Genomic DNA, 20248 nt, shown 5'->3' on the forward strand with positions numbered 1-20248 from the left:
CACGTCAGCTGTGCCTCACAAAAGATGGGAGCATTTTAGCACAGATGATGATTTAATTAGACCTGTGAGAAACAGACAGGTCAGTCATTTGAAGATCAATGGTTTGATGTCTGAATCAATCATCACGGCTAATTGCACTAGTGATATAATCAATGATATGCCCAATTAAACTGATTTCTCTATTTCAGAGTTGAGGAACATTTGGATTAAACATATCCTCAAAAAGACCATTTTGTTCTTTCTTTCTTTTTTTTTTTTTTTTTTTTTACAAAAGTGAGGATTAAAAACTAACTACAATCACATCACATTTGACTGTAACGACGTGGAGGCAAAAAAAACTATATTCTGCATGTTAGTTTTGTAAAAATGTGCCATATTTGTCCTCGTGGCCGAAGAGAGAGAGGACAGAGAGAGATAAAGTGAAGCAAAACGATTGGTTGAATCCTGAGTGGGCGGGGCTAATAACAGGCTACAAATACACTCCAACCGGCGTTGAACTGAGATCGGGAGGAGACGCCATTCAAACTGGGAATATTGAACTCGACGGACATTTTACCGCTTTTAACAGGTAATCCTAAATTTATTTAGTGGGGTTTTTCTCTTGCCTGAGAACCGTGTAGTTGGCTTATATTTTAGATATAATGTCACGGGGTCTCGAGAGGAAATTGAAGGTTTTACTACGTGGACTGAAGTCTGGCATAGGTGGATTTCACCCTTAAAGACGACAAAAGCTGGAATATTACAATTATTTTAGTTAGGGTTTTTTTTGGTCTAATTTCTTCTTTGATTTGTCAATACAAAACATAAAGTGGTTTTCACTTTTTTTCCTGTTAATCTGTATTTGTAGTACAGAAGCGATTAAAGTGAATAAACCTGTTAAATGCTGGTTGGAGCCACTTCCGGTTCAACAAAGTAAAACGCACGAATTTTTTTTTAGTTTGACTATTTTAGACTTCAACGCTCATGAGGAGTTTCGTGAATTAATATTGTTTTCATTCACTAGATAAATGAGGTATCGTATGGTGCGTTTTAGAATTTTATTTATATTTTTAAATGAATAAAAAAAATGTCTTGGTCTTTTATTGTGAAATTTGACCAATTTCGCTTAGCATGCAACTCTGAGAGTCTATTTCATCAGACAACGCGGAAATAAAATTCTAATCTTTAGCAATTGAATGGCGGTCCAAAACTACAACGATAAAAAAAAACAACAACTAAATATCAATTGTTGATCAAAATTTTAAAATCACATTAATATTATTGCAACTTCTATCTTCGATTAATTTTATGTTAAATATATGTAGAGCTATTTAAATGTATTTATTGGTACCTTATGTCTTTATGACATTTTAAAATGTTAAAATTTTTTATGCATATTAAAATATTCTTTTTGTCTAATTTGCTGTTCTTTATACAATTTAGAAGCCTTTATCAACGTTTACTTTCCTCCCCTATCCTACTGTTCACTTTTTAATGTGAAACCTGAGTAAACTGGAAATGATCCAAATGAAATATTCAGTTGCACCTTCTCAAATGCTGTAGAGGGGACCATGAACCAACTTGACAGGCCTGTTTCCCTCATTGTCAATCAATCAGATCCAACCATGAGCAAGGACACAGAGATCGGCTTGGAGGAGGTGAAGCTGAACACGGTGGAGCATGAGAAGCACCCTATGGCCGGAGACTGTCCCTCTGTTGGTGGAGAGAAGAACGGCAGCGTGAAGCTGAAGATTCCTGATGAGGATGTAACGTTCACCGGCCTCTCCAAGGACGAGCTGATGAAGGTGGCTGGCACCCCGGGGTAAGAGCCGACAAAATGCAACTCGGTCATGATCCATCTGTATCTGTAGGTCATTATTTAAACATTCCCCAAACTTTACATGTATGTTTCGACATGTAGGTGGGTGCGAACTCGCTGGGTGCTGCTGGTTCTGTTCTGGCTGGGCTGGGTCGGCATGCTGGCCGGCTCCATAGTGATAATCGTCCAGGCTCCTCGCTGCAAACCCATCCCTGAGATGCACTGGTGGAATGAAGGGCCTCTGTACCAGATCCCCAGCCCTTCTGCTTTCTCCAATGGACTGAAAGGTAAAACATTTTTGGAGATTAGAAAAAAAATCTTTAATTTTGATTAGTGTGTTAATGTTCTGCACAAAAATAAGACTTTCCCTTAAATCAGGGGTGCTGATTTTATGCGACCCCCAACTGCAAGAGTGGTTCATGCAAATGGAGACTTTTCATTTGTAATTAACCAATATAACTTTCTAACAATTGAACGTGTTGCATTTACTCAAAGTTTCTTCAGTCCCAAGCCCCTCGTTTATCCAGAGACATCTTACTGAAAAGCTGACTTTTCTGAACCCAAATCAGCTTTTATTTTATTTGGCTAAGTGTAGTAAGCATTCTGGATGAAAATCACACAAATCTTAATATTACTGAATGATTTGCTCAAGTGAACAAATTTATTATTCAATTATGAGGGAACCAATTTTTCTGTTGAACAAACGGATAACTTGTTACCTCGGCTGGAACAAATTTAAAATAGAAAATTTAAAATGTAGTCTTTAAAATAATTTAAAGACTACATCTCTTCTTTTTTTTAATCCTTTTATAAAATTTTAATCTTTATTAAATAAGATTCATTTTGTACAAAAACTAGAAATGTGATTTCTAGCAATTAAATGTGCTTTTTAGTTGCTTTTTTTTTTCTTTTTTCCCTTGAAGTCCCTTTTCTTAAATGTTCCAGCTGATTCACATGAGCAAAGTCTTGTGACGAAGTTTTGCTTAGTTGGATAAGAAACTGCTGACTTGGCTGGGAGTGTGAGACTAAAGGCCAAAGGGACGTAGAACACGACTGAGTCACTACTTTCATGTCTCATTCAGATTTAAAGTCGTGCTGAGTTACCTTTAACTAGCTTTTTGTTTTAATGCATTCATTAAAATGCTTCAAGCTGCTCCAATTTTTTGGAGACGGGTCAAAAGGACAGAATGTCCTGCACTTGCTACAAATTAGTGGGGGGGACACTCTGATTTCCAGCAGGCTTTGGGAGGAATTCCAGAAACCACATGTGACTTTATTGTTCTCGCATAGAGACCCGGCTTGTGCTCAGACTTCACATGGCTGGCACAGGGAGTGGATGTGGTTGTTCACAACTCCTGTCTTGGGTCAATGTGGTTTTCACACTTTTTTTTTTTTTTTTTTTGTTTCTCCTAAAGTGTGTCCTTCAGATCTCCACAAATTACTGTACCTCTCTGAAATTGAAACAAAGATTCTTATCTGTTTTCAAATTAAAAAATACCCTACTGATCCCAAAGGGACATTATGATTAACAAAGTTATTGAAGTTGGGGGATGTTTCATTAAATTAGTGTTTTGTTGTTGTACCAGTCAGGAGTGTGAAAGAAATTTTCAAAAATGTATACTTTATTATGCGCAATAAATCACAATATATATCGCAATAGACATAACATGATTTACTGACGTGATAAATGTCAATAAATGAAATGTAAAGCATTATGGGGGACATAAGCAGAGGAAAACCTTTAGCCTCAGTCTCTCACTACAAGCTAAACAAGATTGGTGCCATAAACTGATAACTCTGTGGTCACCTAGTAACGACCTGCTGAGTAACCAATGCAGCACTTTGTTCCTCACTGCTTAAAAATAACACAGAGTGAAAACTGTGGTATAACAGGAAAGGTCGCGTCACCCGTTTGGTAGCATTTCAGATATTAAAAACAAAAATATTTATCCATCAACTGATATGAAATGCTTGTATTTCACACATTTTTCAGCCATCCTGTCCAGATCTAATCTACAGTAATGTCATGAAATGGTGACTTGAAACTGTTGTTTTTTTTTTTTCCTCTTTTGTGCTAAAATTTTGAAAACTTGCCTTCAAACTGACTGAATTTCCCTGTGGGAAAAGTCTACAAACTTTGTCAAATATGTGCCTTAGGTTTTCCAGACTCGGTGTGAAATTCATACTGAGGATTTATTTTACGACCCTGTATTCTGTCCTCTGCCAGATCTTGAGGGGAAGTTGGACCAGCTGAACCACTTAAAGGTCAAAGGTCTGGTTCTTGGCCCACTTCACGTCGTCCAGAAGGACCAGCCAAGCACATTGGACCTTAAAAAGATCCGCATAGACCATGGAAAGGTAGAAGAGTTGGAGGCTGTGCTGCTGAAGGCTAAAAAGAAAGGTAGTTTATTTTATTTAAAAGCTCAAAATTAAAACTGTTCAGTGACTTTTATTTAGTTTGGTGCTTTCCTGTTTCTTTTTAAGGTATTTCTGTGGTCATTGACCTGACTCCAAACTATGAGGGAGCTAAGCCATGGTTTTCTGGCATGGACGATGAGATGGTGGAGAAAGTCAGGGTGAGCCAGTGTTTACATTTGTCTGAATTTCACACGGTTCCTTCAGTGGCTCTGTACCAACCTGATGTATTCCTGCTCTCCTCCAGGAGGCAGCAGAGTACTGGATAAAGCTGGGTGTCGATGGCATCAAGGTGTCAGACCTAAAGTTTGCCTCCGGATTCGAAGAGTGGCAAACGCTGAGGACCGTCGTCCAGGGCAACCACACTATGGACAAACGGAGGTGACTGTTTCTGTTTTCTGACCTGTGAGAAACTAGTAGAATAGATAATTTGTCAGCTGATATTTGAGATCAAACTCATGGAAAAATAACCAATTAGACTGATTTGTTGCAAAGACATTCCAGTGTGAAGTAGTAAGTGGAGAAACGTGCAAGAAAGCGAGTAGATGAGTCTTTTATCCTGTCATGGTAGAGTGACCCCTGGTGGTGGAGTTTTATCACAACCTTTTAAAATCACAATCTTGTTTTAACTCGACCATCTCTTCAGTTTCAAATCAGAAATACAATCTGAATTTTCAGGAAGTATTCAAGTTTAATTCTAGTTATTTGCCTTGTTTGATTTTCTAATTTAGTTTGAGTTAAGGAATCCACTGACTGCATTGAGTCAAAACCTGTTAATTATTCTAGTAATCTTTATGCTGGTAAGATGAATAGATGAAAGAGAAAATGTTACATTTTCATTTAAATAGAACTTTGCATTGCATTGGTCAAGTTTGAAGGATAAATAAACATTTTTAAAAAGTGTAAAAATGGCTGAAAAATAAAAATGCCTAACTTTTAAAAAATTAAAAATAACCAAGACATTAATGAAACCATCTTTAATTAAACATTCAGTCTTGAGTTTAAAGTATAAACATGTTTTGTTTATAGAATAGATGCATCTTAACCATTTCTTTGATAATAAAGTAGATAAGCTAGCTTAAACTCATTTCCTTGTACAGATTCTTCACTGACGATCAGATAAGTTAAAAAAAAAAAAGTCACTTGTTTATAACCACCTGTCTATTTGTTTCTTTCTGTGCCTTCCTGTCTCCCCTCTAAATATTTGTGGCAGAAGTGACAGCGTTGTGCAACACAAATAATCAACAGTGTTATAAATGATACAGCATAACTTCACAAAGCTTCAAGGGAGATATTTTGCCTTGAGACATTTTTAAACTTGAGGTCCTTGACTCATTAACTGAATTTTTGCAGCTATGCCTGTCATGAAAACAAATTTTGTTGGACGATAAACTGTCCCAGAAGTCATTGTGATTAAATAATATTGTTTTGAGACCATCTTCAAGTAATATGATAATGGTAAATGATGCAAGAACGCGTTTTCAAGAATTCATAAACTTAAAATTGTAATTAACACTGGAACTGGAAGATACTTTAAATATCCTAAATAAACAAAACAAACATTAAAGAAAATTAGTTATGAAGTTTCTGTAATTATAGTTATTCAAAAAAGGGGATGGACTAAAACACCAGTCTAGTCTTCTAGTTTTTTGGTAGAGAAAAACAAATGAGCTCATGGAATTAATTTACTTTTTGCTGAGGCCTGATTTATTTGTGGCGTTGCAGCTGCAGTGAAAAGCTCTGCCTTGTTTTTCCCGTTTAGTTTCTGACCTAGCATTCTTCCTCTCAGGGCACTAATGGCTGCAGTACAAGAACCTCAAGCAGACGAGGTGGCCCACCTGCTCAACACCACCGGTGTGGATATTATTCTGCCCAACCTCCTCGAATCTAATGACAACGGTGGGTTTAGCCTGTCTGAGCCAACAACTGTTTCTCTGTTTGCTTGGAGTTCTGATGCATTTTGGTTTTTTTCCTGTGGATTTTCAGGCGTGGAGCGGATCAAAGCTGTGGACGTCCTCTACTCTCAGCAGAGCCGGGTGGGCTGGGGTCTTGGAGCCAGTGAACTGAAGCCTCTGTCTGAAGCAGCGACGTCGTCAGACCTGCAGCGTCTCTACCAGCTGCTGCTCTTCACTTTACCTGGAACTCCGGTGTTCACCTACGGAGATGAACTTGGCCTTAAACCAAACGTAAGCCCCAACCTGACAATGTGTTGAAATGTTCAAACAACTTTCCTCGACTGATCAAACATAAAATCCTTTATCATTTATGACATGCATCAAATCTTAGGATTCAACATGTAATTTAAAAGAAAAATCCAAATTCCTAAAAATGGCGTTCAGGAAATCTGTATAAAAGCTGAATTTATTTTCATACTCAACCTTTCACTTCCACATTTCAGGGTTCTGAATGGCCCAAGATGGTTTGGGACATGGATGTAAGTGTTCAGTCAGTCATGACATTTTTTTAGTTTTTAAGGGACATTAATTTGCTGTCTGTAAGTAGCTACTTGTTTTAAACATCCTTACATCTCTGGTGTGCAGGCTAACCAGACGGAAAGCTGGATGTGGTTCAAATCCCTCAGTGACCTCCGGGGCAAGGAGCGCTCGCTGCTTCACGGCGACTATTATCCGTTCAACGCCTCTGACACGTCCCTCGCCTTCGTTCGTGTGTGGGACCAGAGCGAAAGATACATAACCGCTGTCAACTGGGGAGAGAAACCAGTAGAACTAAAAATGACACTTCCTGCTACAGGTGAGCTGCTGGTCAAGTAATATGCAGAAAATCAGTCATGTAAATTGTAGGGAAGAGGATTGGAGCCACTGGAGAAAAAAAATCTGGATTTTAGTCTTAAAATTGAGTTTATAAAATTTGTACTTGATATTCTGACTTTTTTCACGTCAAAATTTTGACTTTTCTTCCTTAAGATTCTGACCCCCCCATTCCCTAAAAAAAAATCACTTTAAAATGTCTAACCCCTCAAAAGTCAAAATCAAGATGAAAGTCAGATTCCTTCTTTTTCTCGTTGTGTAATACTAGTTAAATAAAACTTTTTTTCTTTTGGTTTTTGCTCCTGCAGAAGGTGTAACTTTGCCAGACACAGCCGACGTGAAGATGTCGACGGATCCCAATCTGGCAGACGATTCGCCTGTCAGCCTGGAGAAATTCACTCTAGGACCTGAAAAAGCAGTGATGCTGCATTTCCCCTTTACAGGCTGAAGATGGCGCCAAACCTTCAGCTATGTTGTCTCCAGATCAGATTTATTTTGTAGAAGCTGAAGTCAGCAATGCTGAATTTTAGGAGTTGGATAAAACATTATAAAAAAATGTTCAAAAATCAAGAATTGTATTTTGGTACCATAACAAATAATTAGTTTGGTCAGAATGTGTTTGGAGGAAAGCAATGGGCAGTTTCAGCTTTTTAAAAATGTCTTTTGTTCACAAACAAAATGCTTTTTAATGTTGACACAATGTTCAGATGTCAGACATTCCACTGTATTTTAATTGTTTTTAACATTCCTTTCATTGAATTTTTGTTTCTAAACCAGTGTTTTAGTGAATGCTCCAGCTCTTTATTTTTCACTCCTGGAAAACATTTCTGAATTTGGACACATGTAACTGAAGTTTGTGGAAACAAATTAAAGAAATGAGTAAACTGGTCTGTGCTGACTCTTGGGTACACTTTTGCTCTTTTTTGCAACACCACTTTTGAGTTGTCTTTTTATCTAAGCCAAAGATAATATCAGAAAATGTTTTTGAGCTTATACAGGTGTGTGAAACTGTGTCACAGATGTTGAGGGGAAGCGTGTCTTCATTCTCACCAACCTAAGATTTAGAGGTTATCTTGGTGTGTGTTTTACTACACTGATACATGCATAGCTCACTTTCTATGGCGTTAAAGTGTTTGAAACACCTGGCAGTGGCTCTCAAATGATTTATGTAAAACTACTTCACATTTGGGTAAGTTTGACTAATTCTGCTTTGCTATGACCATAGATGAAAATTTAAACGACTGGAGGTTTCAGTAAGAGTTATGGCTGACATCAGCTCTGAATAAACCACATAAATTCAGAAATTACAGGAACTGAACTCGGACTAAACTGCATCTGTAAGTGAAAGCTTGTGATGACTCCAGTCACGTTTAATCCTTTAGAAATGAGGGGGTCTTCTGTTTGGACATAAATTCTGATTTACATGAGCTGAAGTTTGGTAAAGTCTACAACTAGCATGTTTGGTTTGAACTTTTGAGAACGATAAAACAAACAAGGACTGCATTGCTGTCATGGTGCTGCACCTTTGGGGGAAGAAAGCCTTTGTGGTTTTCCTCTTGTCAGCCAGTAAAGACATTAATTATATCATTATTTTATAATTATAAAGGTATTAGAAGGAAAAAGTTCCAGTTTTCACCACAAATACCTATTGGATTAAAATCGTGTTATCAAGTTTATAGTCACATTTGCTTTGAACAAAGGCTGCAATACCAATATTCTATTTTTACTAAAAGCATGATAGTTTTCTCTTTACATTAATAGTTTTGTACTGTGTAGATAAAAATAGGATGACATGACTGCGTTTTTATAAAAGTATTTTAATATTGATTAGATATTTAAAGAATGGTGTATATTAGTCGAAGAAAAAGACTTAAATTCTGTAGAGAAACTATTCCAGTGTCTGGCTAGATGTTAAAATTCTTGTTCAGCATTAGCCTTACATTTAGTTTTATCAATGTAACTATAAACGAACTCCATCTTTGTTTATACATTTATAGAGTCCGGTTTATTTAATTTTGAACAGAAATGACAAAATAACCCTAAGATTTCTCTAATTATTAGCACGACTATGTTTTTATCTAACAGATTATCCGAGAACAAAAGGTTCACGGCTACTGATACCATCACTGTGCAGCATTTTGACAAAATGCATCGCTGCTGATTTCATCGGCCATCATTGTTGTTTTTATATTTTTTAAAATTTATTTTCTTAAGAAACACAATAAAACTGTTTTGATGACTCCATGGAAATGATAGCATTAAAGTCAAAGTATTTAAAACAAAAAATAAATCATTAATTAGCAGCTAATTTGATTGCAGTAATGGCAATGGTCACTCATTAAATTTAGGACTGAATTAGAAAATCTTTATTTATTCAAGTAAAAATTATTCCATGTTGAACTAAGAACACTTTAGGTGGAAAAATAAGAAACAAAAATAAAAAAACAAATAAACAAGAGGAATAATGTGCAACAAAAATAGTAGCTAGTCACTAATACAACACCATTTACCATTTTTGCTCTACATTGACCTTCAATATATTAAGTAAATATAGACAGTTGAAACCAAGTTTTAACCTACTCCATATAAGCATTTCAGTTTTTTCTTCTTAACTCATAAAATCACATCATTTCCCCTATTTTATTTCAGTAAGATATTTCTATAGGAGAAATCCCAGAATGACGACATCTATTTTGATTTTTTTCTACAAATTCAGGTAAACTACTGAAGGAAACACCATAAACACTGCTTATTCAGGTGATGATTTAGGGAAAAATATGTAAACATATTAAGAAAAGAACTGTTGACCTCAACTAGTCTGGTTCACCATTGGGTACAACTTCCAGATGCCTGAAGTTGGTCTACGTTCATCGGCTCAAACAATTACAATCATGCATAAAGACTTTTAAGGAAATCAAGACTTCATGGCAGTATTAAATTACAGGAGAAAGAACTGCTGCATTTTCAAAAAAAATAGATGGCATAACCTGATGTAGAAATGTTGAAGCAACATCAAGGCATCAAACCAAAGCTTAAAGCTTGAGGACAAATTGGTTTTCCAAATGGACAATGACTCTAAGTGTACCGCTAAATTACATTCAAAACAGCAGAAGGACAACAAAGTCTTGGATTGGTCACGACAAAGACCCAATCTGGAACCACATAGAAAATATGACAGCACAGCTGAAAACGTGCAATCAGGGAGTACAACACTGCTTCAACGACAGCACTTCTGTCAGGAGCAAACTGCTGTAAGAAGCCAATGAAGAAGAACCAAAAAGTTTAAAAGCTTACCTCACCAAATACTAACAAAAATTAATGTAAACATCTGGATCCAAATGGAAAAAAAAGAACTCTTTCATTATTTTGGCATTTAGGAAATAGAATTATATTTGGTCATCATTATTGACCTAAAACATTTAATTTAATTAAGGGAGGGAAAAATGTTGTCAGTCCTTTAACACAAAGTACGTAAATATCAAGTTTCAACTGTAAATCTGCCTCAGACTTTAAAGACGGATATCTGAGAAAAAGTCTAGTTCACTTACTTTAGATAAACAAGCAAATACTTCACTTTCATTAAATTAGCCGTACAACTGACATGTTTGTCTAAAGCGTTGATTGAGTTTTTTCGGTCACACTGATAGTTAACGTCACCACCACGGTACAGCATCTTTGAGCGCAGCATTTGTGGTTTTCTCTGTACATCAGCAAGTAACAACGTTCGTGTTTTTCCTGAAAGAAACTCGACCAAACTGTGCATTGATGACTCCAGCGAAAAATAGTTTTACATTAAACATATCTTAAACAGCAAAGCCTTGATTAGTGGTTAATTTATGACTATAGTACAGAATCACAAAACCACATCAACCGTAGTGCATATTAACAATCATTCCTGCAGAAACCATTCAACTTTGTGTTGAAGAGTTAAAATGATTTAGTTTATTCACAATAAATAAATTTCTTAACAAACACAAATAACACATTTGCTTAGTATATGTTTTGATTTCACAAAAACAAATACATTAAAACTGCATGCAAGCATTACTGACAAGTGATTGTTAAATCAGTAGTAAAACAACTTATATTTAGGCTTAATCTATTTTCTTATCCAATTAGCAAGAATAGTTTAGATTTAAATCTTGAAAGCACATCTTTCAAGATATAAAGCTACTTGAAAGTTTAATAGTATAGGGAGCAAATGGTTATAAGTTACTGAAACACCTAATGAAATGTTATTAATAAAGTTATAGAGACCGATTTATAGGACTAGTCAATATGAGCTTACCTTTGCATTTGTGTAAAAATGCTACTTAATGGATTCATTTGAGCATTTATTTGAAAGGTAAACAAATAAAGCTTTTTTCTTTTTCTATGATTTCGGATAGTAATGTGGCGCTGTGTAAAACACAAATGATTTCAATTTTAAAAACTCTGATTTTTAAAAGACATTTTCATTCTTAATGAGTAAGATATAAATAACGACATTGGATAAGGTTTATATTTTGAGGCTTGTGAGGCATTATTTATTATAATGGAAGATTTTTCAAATATTCATTAATTTTACTGGAAACAGAAAAAAAATATTGCACTTAAGGAAATAAGTCATTTTAACACAGTAAAAATTTCAGTCAAAATATATTCCTCTTAAAAAATTCTCCTCATCACAACCAAAAACCTATTAAAAAAAACAAAACTGCACTAATCCTACACATTTGATAAAAATGTCAAACTGTTCATCTAACAGGTGAGACATAACTCAGCACAGTTTCGGGGTCTGATACAATACGGTGCCGCCGTTTTACTGTGGTATCACAGGGGAGGTTTGAAGTCGGCGATACCGGGAATCAGAGCCTGTCTCGGCACCTCTGAGTTCACCCCACGCCGCTGCGAAACCAAACCACCGCCGTGCACACTCATGGCTGACTCTCAGTCTGAGTCTGACAGCCTGATACACTACCACCTTTTACATCACAGAAACACGAAGATGCATGACCTTTCTTCAGCTTTCATGGAACACACAACACATAGAAATAATAGCATAAGGGAAAGAAATGTCCACTAGGAGTCCCTAGAGAAAATGTCAATAAAGTCATTATAAGCACTGGTACTCAGCCTAACATCAGGCGAAGTTATTTATTATATTGTAGCATTTGATTTCAAAATTTTACAAATTTCTTGACATTTTTATTATTTTAGGCTGTTTTAAATGGCGAATATTCATAGCGACTAATCTTTTATGTTCTTTACCACTATATATTTTGTTGTTAGTTAATGTTACTATGTACAATCTTTACTTTTATGTTTATTTACTGTATTTTCCGGACTATAAGTTGCTCCGGAGTATAAGTCGCACCAGCCATAAAATACATCATAAAACAGAAAAACCATATAAGTCGCACCGGACTACAAGTAGCATTTTGGGGGGAAATTTATTTGATAAAATCCAACACAAAGAACAGACATGTCATCTTGAAAGGCAATTTAAAATAAAAATAGAATAGAGGCAACAACAGGCTGAATGATTGTATGGTATGCTAATGTTACATGACACATAACGAACTGAGAACGTGCCTGGTTAACATAACATATTAAGAGTTATTCAGATGACTATAGTATAAATAACATGCTAACAAGTTTACCAAACTATCTGTGTCACTCCAAATCACTAAATTTTCATCTTCGGACAACTCCGCTAACTCCAGAGGTAGCTTCTACCACAAACATGATCAACACAGGCCTAGAGCGCCCTCTTGTGGTTTAGTGTGAAAATAACATGTGATATGACGTAATAATGTGTTCATAATTTTACAAATAAATCGCTTCGGAGTATAAGTCGCATCCCGGGCCAAACTATGAAAAAAACTGTGACTTATAGTCCAGAAAATACGGTAATCATTTTACCATCTCCACAAGGTTTTGACATTGATCTTTTTTACACAGTTGAGTTTCTACAGTTCCTCATTCAGTGTAGATTGATTTCAAATTGTTTTTATCAGTATTTACTCATATTACCTGACTCTTTATTTGGTCATTTGAATATTTTGGGGATGTTTTAGAACGCTTTGTTTCACAAAACGTATGATTGACTTCTAATCTGCCATTCACTTAGCTCACATGTTGTAAAGATAACTCCTGATTAAGTCATTTTGGAAACCTTAAAGTATACGTCACCGTATACGTCACCAAAAAAGCTCGTAGAAGTTTTGCGTTTCTTTTCTTTTCTTTTTTTTTTTTTTTGCTGTAGTGAATAAAACAAAAAAAAATTTTTAAGATTCCAGAGTTCGTATACAACGTTTTTCCCTTTTCCGTGGTTTCTGTTTTTTTTTCTTGTTGGTGTTAGAAGTTGACACAAAATGTAAGACCACATCAATTTAGCAACAACAAACTCATTTCAGAACAGTTTAATGTGTTTCAGTTCAGCTCATATTTAGAACTAAATCAACAAAAGACATTTAGAGGTGCTCTTCGTAGAAACAAAACCGGTTCCATCCACTTTTAATCCCACTGAATGAACAGACTGTTCTAGGCTTTCAACATTTCTTGTTCTGTATATACAGTGCCTTAAACTACACACAGTATTCATAAATGTATAAAAAAACTGTTAACATTCATCACTTGTTCTACAATGAATAAACAATGATGATGGAAGGATGAATAAATTTAGACAAGTATTCTAAAACGCGCATGCGTGATAACAATGCATCAGGAACGCCGCTTTAAATTTCTACGTGTCATTAGAAAATTTCTAATTACATCGGATTTTACCTAATAATGTAAAAATAAATAAACAAATAAAATAAATCTATAAAACTAAGTATTGACCAAACAGCGCTTCTTGTAGACCGCAAAGCAGTGGGGAGTTCCGCCAATCGCCACAAGAAGAAGCTGTGCCGGTAGGAGCGCGAACGTGACCGCAACAACTGGCAACATGGCGGCAGAAGCGGAACCGATACATTCACCGCCACACTACAAATTTAAAGTTTAGCAACACTGTCTATTTTACAAGAAAAAACAGGCAGCTTGATAAAGGAAATACGACTTTCCAAAATGTGCCACGCTGCTGTGAAATACACTGGAACGAGGTCTAACCTTATAACTCGGTTGAAGCGGAGACATGGAATCAACATGGAGGCGCCTATCCGTTCACCGTCTTCAGACGTCGTTCTTCTCCCTTCAGCTCGTTCAGCATGGTCAGGTTAGCATTTCATCCTTTTTCAGGAGACATATTATTGTTTACATCCGGAAATCTCGTGTATGCTCTCAACACTAGTGGGCAAAAGACTATTTTTTTCTATGGAGTTCATAGCGGCGGGAAAACAAATCCGTTAACTAAATTAAGCCCGGAAATTCAGGTTTTATTAATTCCGAGCAGTATGCCACAGAAAATGAAGAATAACGCAGAAAGCCCATCAAAGAATAACTCAAAAGCACTAGTATTCTTTTTGCTTTTTAAAGGAAATAAAAATGTTTACATGTCTTTTGCTGCAAGTATTTACTGGAGGGGCTTTTATTTGTGAAGCAGAGCCACAGCTAAAAGCTAGCTTCTCACTTCACCGGCTCCTTATGGAAAAGAGCATTTGTTAATAAATTATTAATATTTTAATTGGTACATTCATTTTTAGTGATTCAAACAATATATTTTTCAGCTTGGTTAATTTAAATTGAGATGCATCGTGATGAGGACTCAGATCTTATTTAACTGAATGGCTGGTTGATGAGAAGGAATCCTAAATGTAATGGATCGTAGCTGGAGATTCCAGATGTGTATTGTACAGGGTAGAGATGAGAGATTCCCATCCCTAATCACCACTGATTGCATCCTGGAAGCAGAGAATGTAGCTGTAATAACTAGTTCATAGCCAGCACCACGTTGCTTTTGGTTAGCTTTGATTTTGCTGATGATGTGACTTACTAAAAGGTAGTCTCAAGATGTGAAGGCAAATTGTCTTAACTCAATGCTTGAAAGAGAGATTTCCAGTATTTTTGTAGTGAGTTTCTGTGACCATAAGTTAGATTAGTTGGTTGCTGAGGCTAAAGTGAAGACTAGCCTGAAAAGGGCCAAGACCACAGGGATTTTATCTATCTTAAAACAAATCCATTCTCAAAAATCTCATTGCAGTTCATGCATATTGCACTATATAAACCTCAAAACTGTTGTCACGTTTGCCTTGGACATGTACTTGCACAACCCAATGATAACTTTTGAGGTAAGTGGAGGTTGGAATTGGTGTGCCAACATATTAACATATAATATTAAAACTCTGTATACTGTTCTTATTTCAATCCATGTTAAGCAATCTAAACTGCAGTAATGATCATATTAATAGTTTGGAAATGCACTTCACTTCCAGTGTACTCCAAATTTAAAGCGTACTCTGTACTGCTGCTTCAAAGCAACAGCACAGTTTCAAATTACCCATGCTTATTTTTTCACATTATATAAACTGTCTTCTAAGAATTAAAATAAGCCTCAAATAAACCATGAAATAAAAAACACTTGAATTCAGACATTTGGTTTCACATGCCCTGATGAATTGATAGTACTAGTCACATGTATTAGTTCTAAAAAAAAAAGGGATAAAAATAACAGCAGATTCACATGATGTTACCAATGTGTCATAAACTTCTTGGATGTACAATTCTGTAGAAAGGAAAGTCAGACAATCTTAAGAGACCGTGGGTGGCGCTCGCACAGGAGGAGTAGAAAACTGATAATTCTGAATTTTTTTCCCTAGCTTTAAGTACAAAGGATGTTAAATATTTTACAAAACATAATATATTTTATTAAATAGTTTTATAAATTCCAAGAAAAAAACTCCAGACAGAAAAATGTCATTAATAATCTGAATGAAAATAAGGCAAAAATATACTTACATTTTGAAAATTTGTTCTAATGAGTATCCACACATCATTTCTTTAACCTGAACAAATTTGTAGCTGTTTTTTTTTTAAATAGCAGCTTTGATTTTTGAACATCTTCCACAGATTAAAAAAAAATTAAACTTAAGTACACCAGATTCTGATTGGTTATTTTCAGAGAAACTAATTTCCACATTTATTTACCTTTGAACAAAACCAGACCAGTTGGTTGTTCAAATTTTAAAAGAAAATGTCTTGAAAAAATGAGAACGTAAGCTTGGGAACAACACCAAACAAAACTTTTCTAGGTTAAATTAGAATAATTCTAGACGTTTATGAGTAGAGTCAAGCTTTCAAGATTGTCAAGTGAGTATCTTCACAAAATATTTTGTGAAGAGCTTTTAGCCAAAAGGTAGTCAGGCCATTGCCTTCCTACACAAGTATTCTCATCTCCCTTACGTGCTTCATCTGGGATTCCTCCTACTGAGTGAGATTTCTCGAGTACCAGGCCAATTAGCAAACAGACGGAGGCGATCTAAATGATCACGTCAATTTGTTTTTTCTGCTTTAGAAATGTTGCCTGGTTATGATTGTGGTTTTGTAATGGCAGAGGAAGTGAACGAAGTCTGTGTTAGCAATGGCTATGCTTCCAATAACTGAGCAGTTTAAGTCAGAACAAGATTAATAATTAAGAATTTTTATTGCTGCCAAGGATGTTGTTTGGATCAATAAGAGCATCAGTATCAATAAATTTAAAAATATGATTAAATTCAGTTACCTGTGAGCAGCTTAGTGATACAAATCACACTTCTTTATGTGACTGGTGTCCTGAAGAAGCGTTACAAAAGTTTTTCAAGAGCAGGGGTTATGTTTGTTGTGTCATAACCCCTAAATAGTTACCTAAAAAAGAAGTAATTAATGGTTTTTATCATCACTTTAATCAATATCACAACAGTACCACAAAATATTGGGATAAAACTTTAAGTCCATGTCGCCCACCTCTAGTTACGCTTTCTCTACATCCAACAGTAAACAGGACTTTTCTTTGCTGTCAACATTAAAAAAAAAAAAAGCAAAAAGTAGCATTTTGGAAACACTTTTGCGGCACTTTTACTGACATTACAGCTCAGTGTCCCTAACATCCTTCCGGCAAACATCCATTTCTGTATTTTAATGAGTTTACATTCAAATATGTAAATTAGTAGGATGTGTGTGAAAGTGTGTTGGTGAATTTGCATAAGTGTGTGAGTGTGGCCTTTTTCAAATGTAATCCAACCAATAGACACCGAAGTTAGACGACACAGAGGGGGGGGGAGAGGAGTGAAAAAGCCCCCACTCAAACTGAAAGTTTGTCTAAGTGTGTGTGTGTTTAAAACCTATGCTACATACTTGAGTGTTTTTCTTTCCAGCATCATTATGACACATACTGTAACACACACATGCGGACGTGCACACACACACACAGTGGTGTTATGACAAGGTGGATGAGAGAGTGAAAAGATTGACAGGGCCGCTCGTCTTAGGTGAAACTACATCTCTGTTGTTCATCGACTTGCTCCTCCCCTATCTCTCTCTCTGTCTCGCGCTCTCTGACACACAGACACACTCAAACACACACACATGTGCAGCAAGTAGCAGACCAAACACATTCCACTTTCATCTCTCCTCGTAATGACAACCGTACAGGTAAGACAATATGTTTCATCCTGATTGTTTGATGAATTGATAGTTTCCAGAAGCTGTAGCTATGGTAGTGAGGTGAAGTTGACACAGATGAGCAGAGCTCTTTACTTTGGCTGGTAAAGACAGGTGCACTTGGTTCATTTGGTTTGTCTTTATAAATGTTTGCAATCAACTGAAATTTCTATAAACACTAACACATAATTTGTTAATACATATTAAAATAATGTGTCTGAAATGCCCCAATTCCTGCTATTTTAACCATAAATTTGATTATAATTATTGATCTGGATTGATTCTTTCACCAAATAGCCCATAAACTTGGCTCAGAGATATAAACCATTCCCTTCAAAATCATAATTATCTTCTACTGACAGTTTTCTTTTAAGTATCAACATTACTTGTAGCAGTTGAGTGTTGTTACCCACAACAGATTGGTGTGTACACCAAACAAGTTCTTACACAGAGAGGCTTAAAACCACAAGCTTGACTTTGTTCATTCTGAGCATTGTTTAGATGTCATGATACGATAAACCAGGGCCTCTGTCTCCCCCTGACCGAGATACAGCCAAGCAGCTAGGGTTTATTCTCCTTTAGCCCTACGTCTCATTCAAAGTATCGTCCTTCCTCTTTGCTGAGGTTTTGACCAGTTTAAACTCCTTGACTGACCCCGCTGTTGTAATCTGTTGAAGTCTTCTCTTGGCTGAGGTGGACAAAACGGTAGATGGAGGCTTCTTCGTCGCTGCTGTTGCTATTTTTTGACTTCCTTTACTTTTGTGACCTTCTTTGACATCTGCAGTAGGAATTGGGGCAACGACCGTGTTTGTGTTTTGTACGTTAGGAAGTAGAACTTCGGAGTTGGTGCCAACGCATGTAGGCCCATATTAAAACACCATCTGTACCGAGGAAATTCATGGCTTAACATCAAGTTAAAAGGTTGAAAATCGAGTGAGGCTGTCGCATTGTTGAAAACGTGCGTCTTCCAACTATTTGTCGTAAGGCTAAGCCTCGGGTAGAGAAAACCTAACATTATTTCAATAAGTTGCAGAACCACATGGGACTGACTACATTCTTTTGTCACAAAAATGACAGAGTTAAAATGCAACATGTTTTCTGTTGTATTTCTTTTTAAAGCATCTTTTAGTGTCCTAAAAAGCAGCATATAGATTTGATATACTATCATTAATGTTATGTTTTCGTCATTAAATTCTTTTCCAATAGGTCTGTTTTAACTTGAAAACATTTCTAATCTTTGCTTTTGATTGGAGAGCTAATGAAGAGGTTCATCTCAGAAGGTTTTATATACTTTGTTTCAGGTATTCATTTTTATGTAGTTTAGTTTACACCACATAAAATCCCAAACTCAAGTTTTATATTACATTAGACCTGTAAAAAGGATTGTTAATACAGAAATATTGTAACATATATTCGTTTTCAATGCTATATATTATTGTCAGGATTTCTTTTACCATGATTTACTGCATCAATGTGACGTAGCATGGATGTGATCATTCTGCTGAAGTAATAGAAGCCCAGCTTGTTGTAATAGTGGCCTTTAGTTCATCTGCATTGTTGACTCTTCTGTTTTAATCTTCCTCTTTACAATACTCCATGGACTCTCTTTCAGATTTAGCTCAGAGGAGTCTGATGACCAATTAAACCCAGTAAAATTTTGTCATTGAACCAGATTTCAGTACCATTAGCAGAGTTAGCAGATACCACGTTCTAAAACACATAATCATTTCTGTAAAAGCTTGTCAGCAGAGGGAAGAATGAAGCGCTCTAATATTTCTGATTGCATTGACTTGAGGAAACGAAGTGGACCAACACCAGGAGATGACTTGGCACCTCAAATTATTGCTAATTCTGGGCCTCTTCCCCCTTTCTCTCTTAGATCTTGATTTTCAAATTACTTTTATGTACTTGGCCAATTAATACCGTTTTTGATGTTTTTGGTGGTTTAGAATTTGCTTAACAGTAATTGTCTGTGTCTGGAGGCTCTTGACGCACCAATTAAAGCAACATGTCTTGTGAAGTGCCATCAAACAATCCTATCAAGTCTGTTTTCCTTCCACTCAACCTTCCATTAATATGTTTGGATACAGCACTTTGTGAGCCACCAACCTCTTTGGCGTTGTGTGTTACCTTCATTGTGGATTTGGTCCCAGACTACCAAACTTCCCCATTATTGCGTACATAACATTTCTGTATTGAAATCGTTCTTTTAATTTTCAGAGATGTGAATTATTGGTATGTGGCTATGATGAGTTCATTTTTTATAACATTTTAGTTAGATGGTTAACACTTTTCTGCAATAGAAATGTTCCTTCGCAGATCACAATGAGATCTTTGCGTTGATTCAATTTATCTCACTCTCTAATCTTCACTTACACAAATCTCGTTTATTAGAGCACCTGGGTTTGGCCCTCAGCTTGGCACTATCAGTGGATCCTCAAGTCTGAATGACTGGAAAGCTCGGTTTTTGCTTCAGACACACCATTCAACCTATTTTCCACTGCGTTTCCGACATGAGTTCCACCAAAAGCGAACCTCACATGTCATGTGATGGTTTTTGTCTCTAGCGGTTTCTTGCTTCGGTAAACTCGCTCTGCCATGTAGCATCCGGAAAGCAGTCACGCAGTGTCTCCCTCTTCAACCATGGAAACCTGTAGTTCCCTCGCTGTTGCTGCGGCGGCCTCCCTCAAAATCTTCCTCACATGATTAC

At 36.2% G+C, this 20248-nt stretch overlaps 2 protein-coding genes across 3 annotated transcripts in view; both read left to right on the forward strand.

Annotated features, from left to right (window-relative positions):
* The first annotated feature begins 461 nt into the window (after window positions 1-461).
* On the forward strand, window positions 462-7871 carry slc3a2a (solute carrier family 3 member 2a). Its single transcript, XM_055051213.1, has 11 exons — window positions 462-568; window positions 1597-1801; window positions 1901-2085; window positions 4026-4199; window positions 4283-4374; window positions 4461-4594; window positions 6003-6112; window positions 6200-6399; window positions 6612-6647; window positions 6754-6964; window positions 7290-7871. Exons 2-11 carry the CDS (start codon window positions 1605-1607, stop codon window positions 7427-7429), a joined length of 1479 nt encoding a protein of 492 aa, XP_054907188.1. The 5' UTR covers window positions 462-568; window positions 1597-1604; the 3' UTR covers window positions 7430-7871.
* Window positions 7872-13918: 6047 nt separating this feature from the next.
* The window catches only part of LOC129373312 (uncharacterized), a 29748-nt gene continuing 23418 nt past the window's right edge, over window positions 13919-20248 (forward strand). The window contains exon 1 of one of the 2 annotated variants that reach the window (XM_055051200.1): window positions 13919-14179. In XM_055051200.1, the coding sequence (XP_054907175.1) occupies window positions 14172-14179 (8 nt within the window). In that variant the 5' untranslated portion in view covers window positions 13919-14171. Of the gene's footprint in view, window positions 14180-17458; window positions 17530-20248 lie in introns of those variants that run through there. The other variant, XM_055051201.1, reaches the window with a different exon arrangement.

Source organism: Poeciliopsis prolifica, unplaced genomic scaffold, assembly GCF_027474105.1.
Source record: "Poeciliopsis prolifica strain line A6 unplaced genomic scaffold, Auburn_PproV2 SCAFFOLD032, whole genome shotgun sequence".
Classification (NCBI taxonomy): domain Eukaryota; kingdom Metazoa; phylum Chordata; class Actinopteri; order Cyprinodontiformes; family Poeciliidae; genus Poeciliopsis; species Poeciliopsis prolifica.

Excerpts from the sequence above, each read along its gene's own strand:
- slc3a2a (XM_055051213.1), top strand. The coding sequence starts at position 1,605 with ATGAGCAAGGACACAGAGATCGGCTTGGAGGAGGTGAAGCTGAACACG. Across the intron at positions 1,802-1,900 it reads AAGGTGGCTGGCACCCCGGG|GTGGGTGCGAACTCGCTGGG; the intron begins GTAAGAGCCGAC and ends TTCGACATGTAG. Across the intron at positions 4,595-6,002 it reads CACACTATGGACAAACGGAG|GGCACTAATGGCTGCAGTAC; the intron begins GTGACTGTTTCT and ends TCTTCCTCTCAG.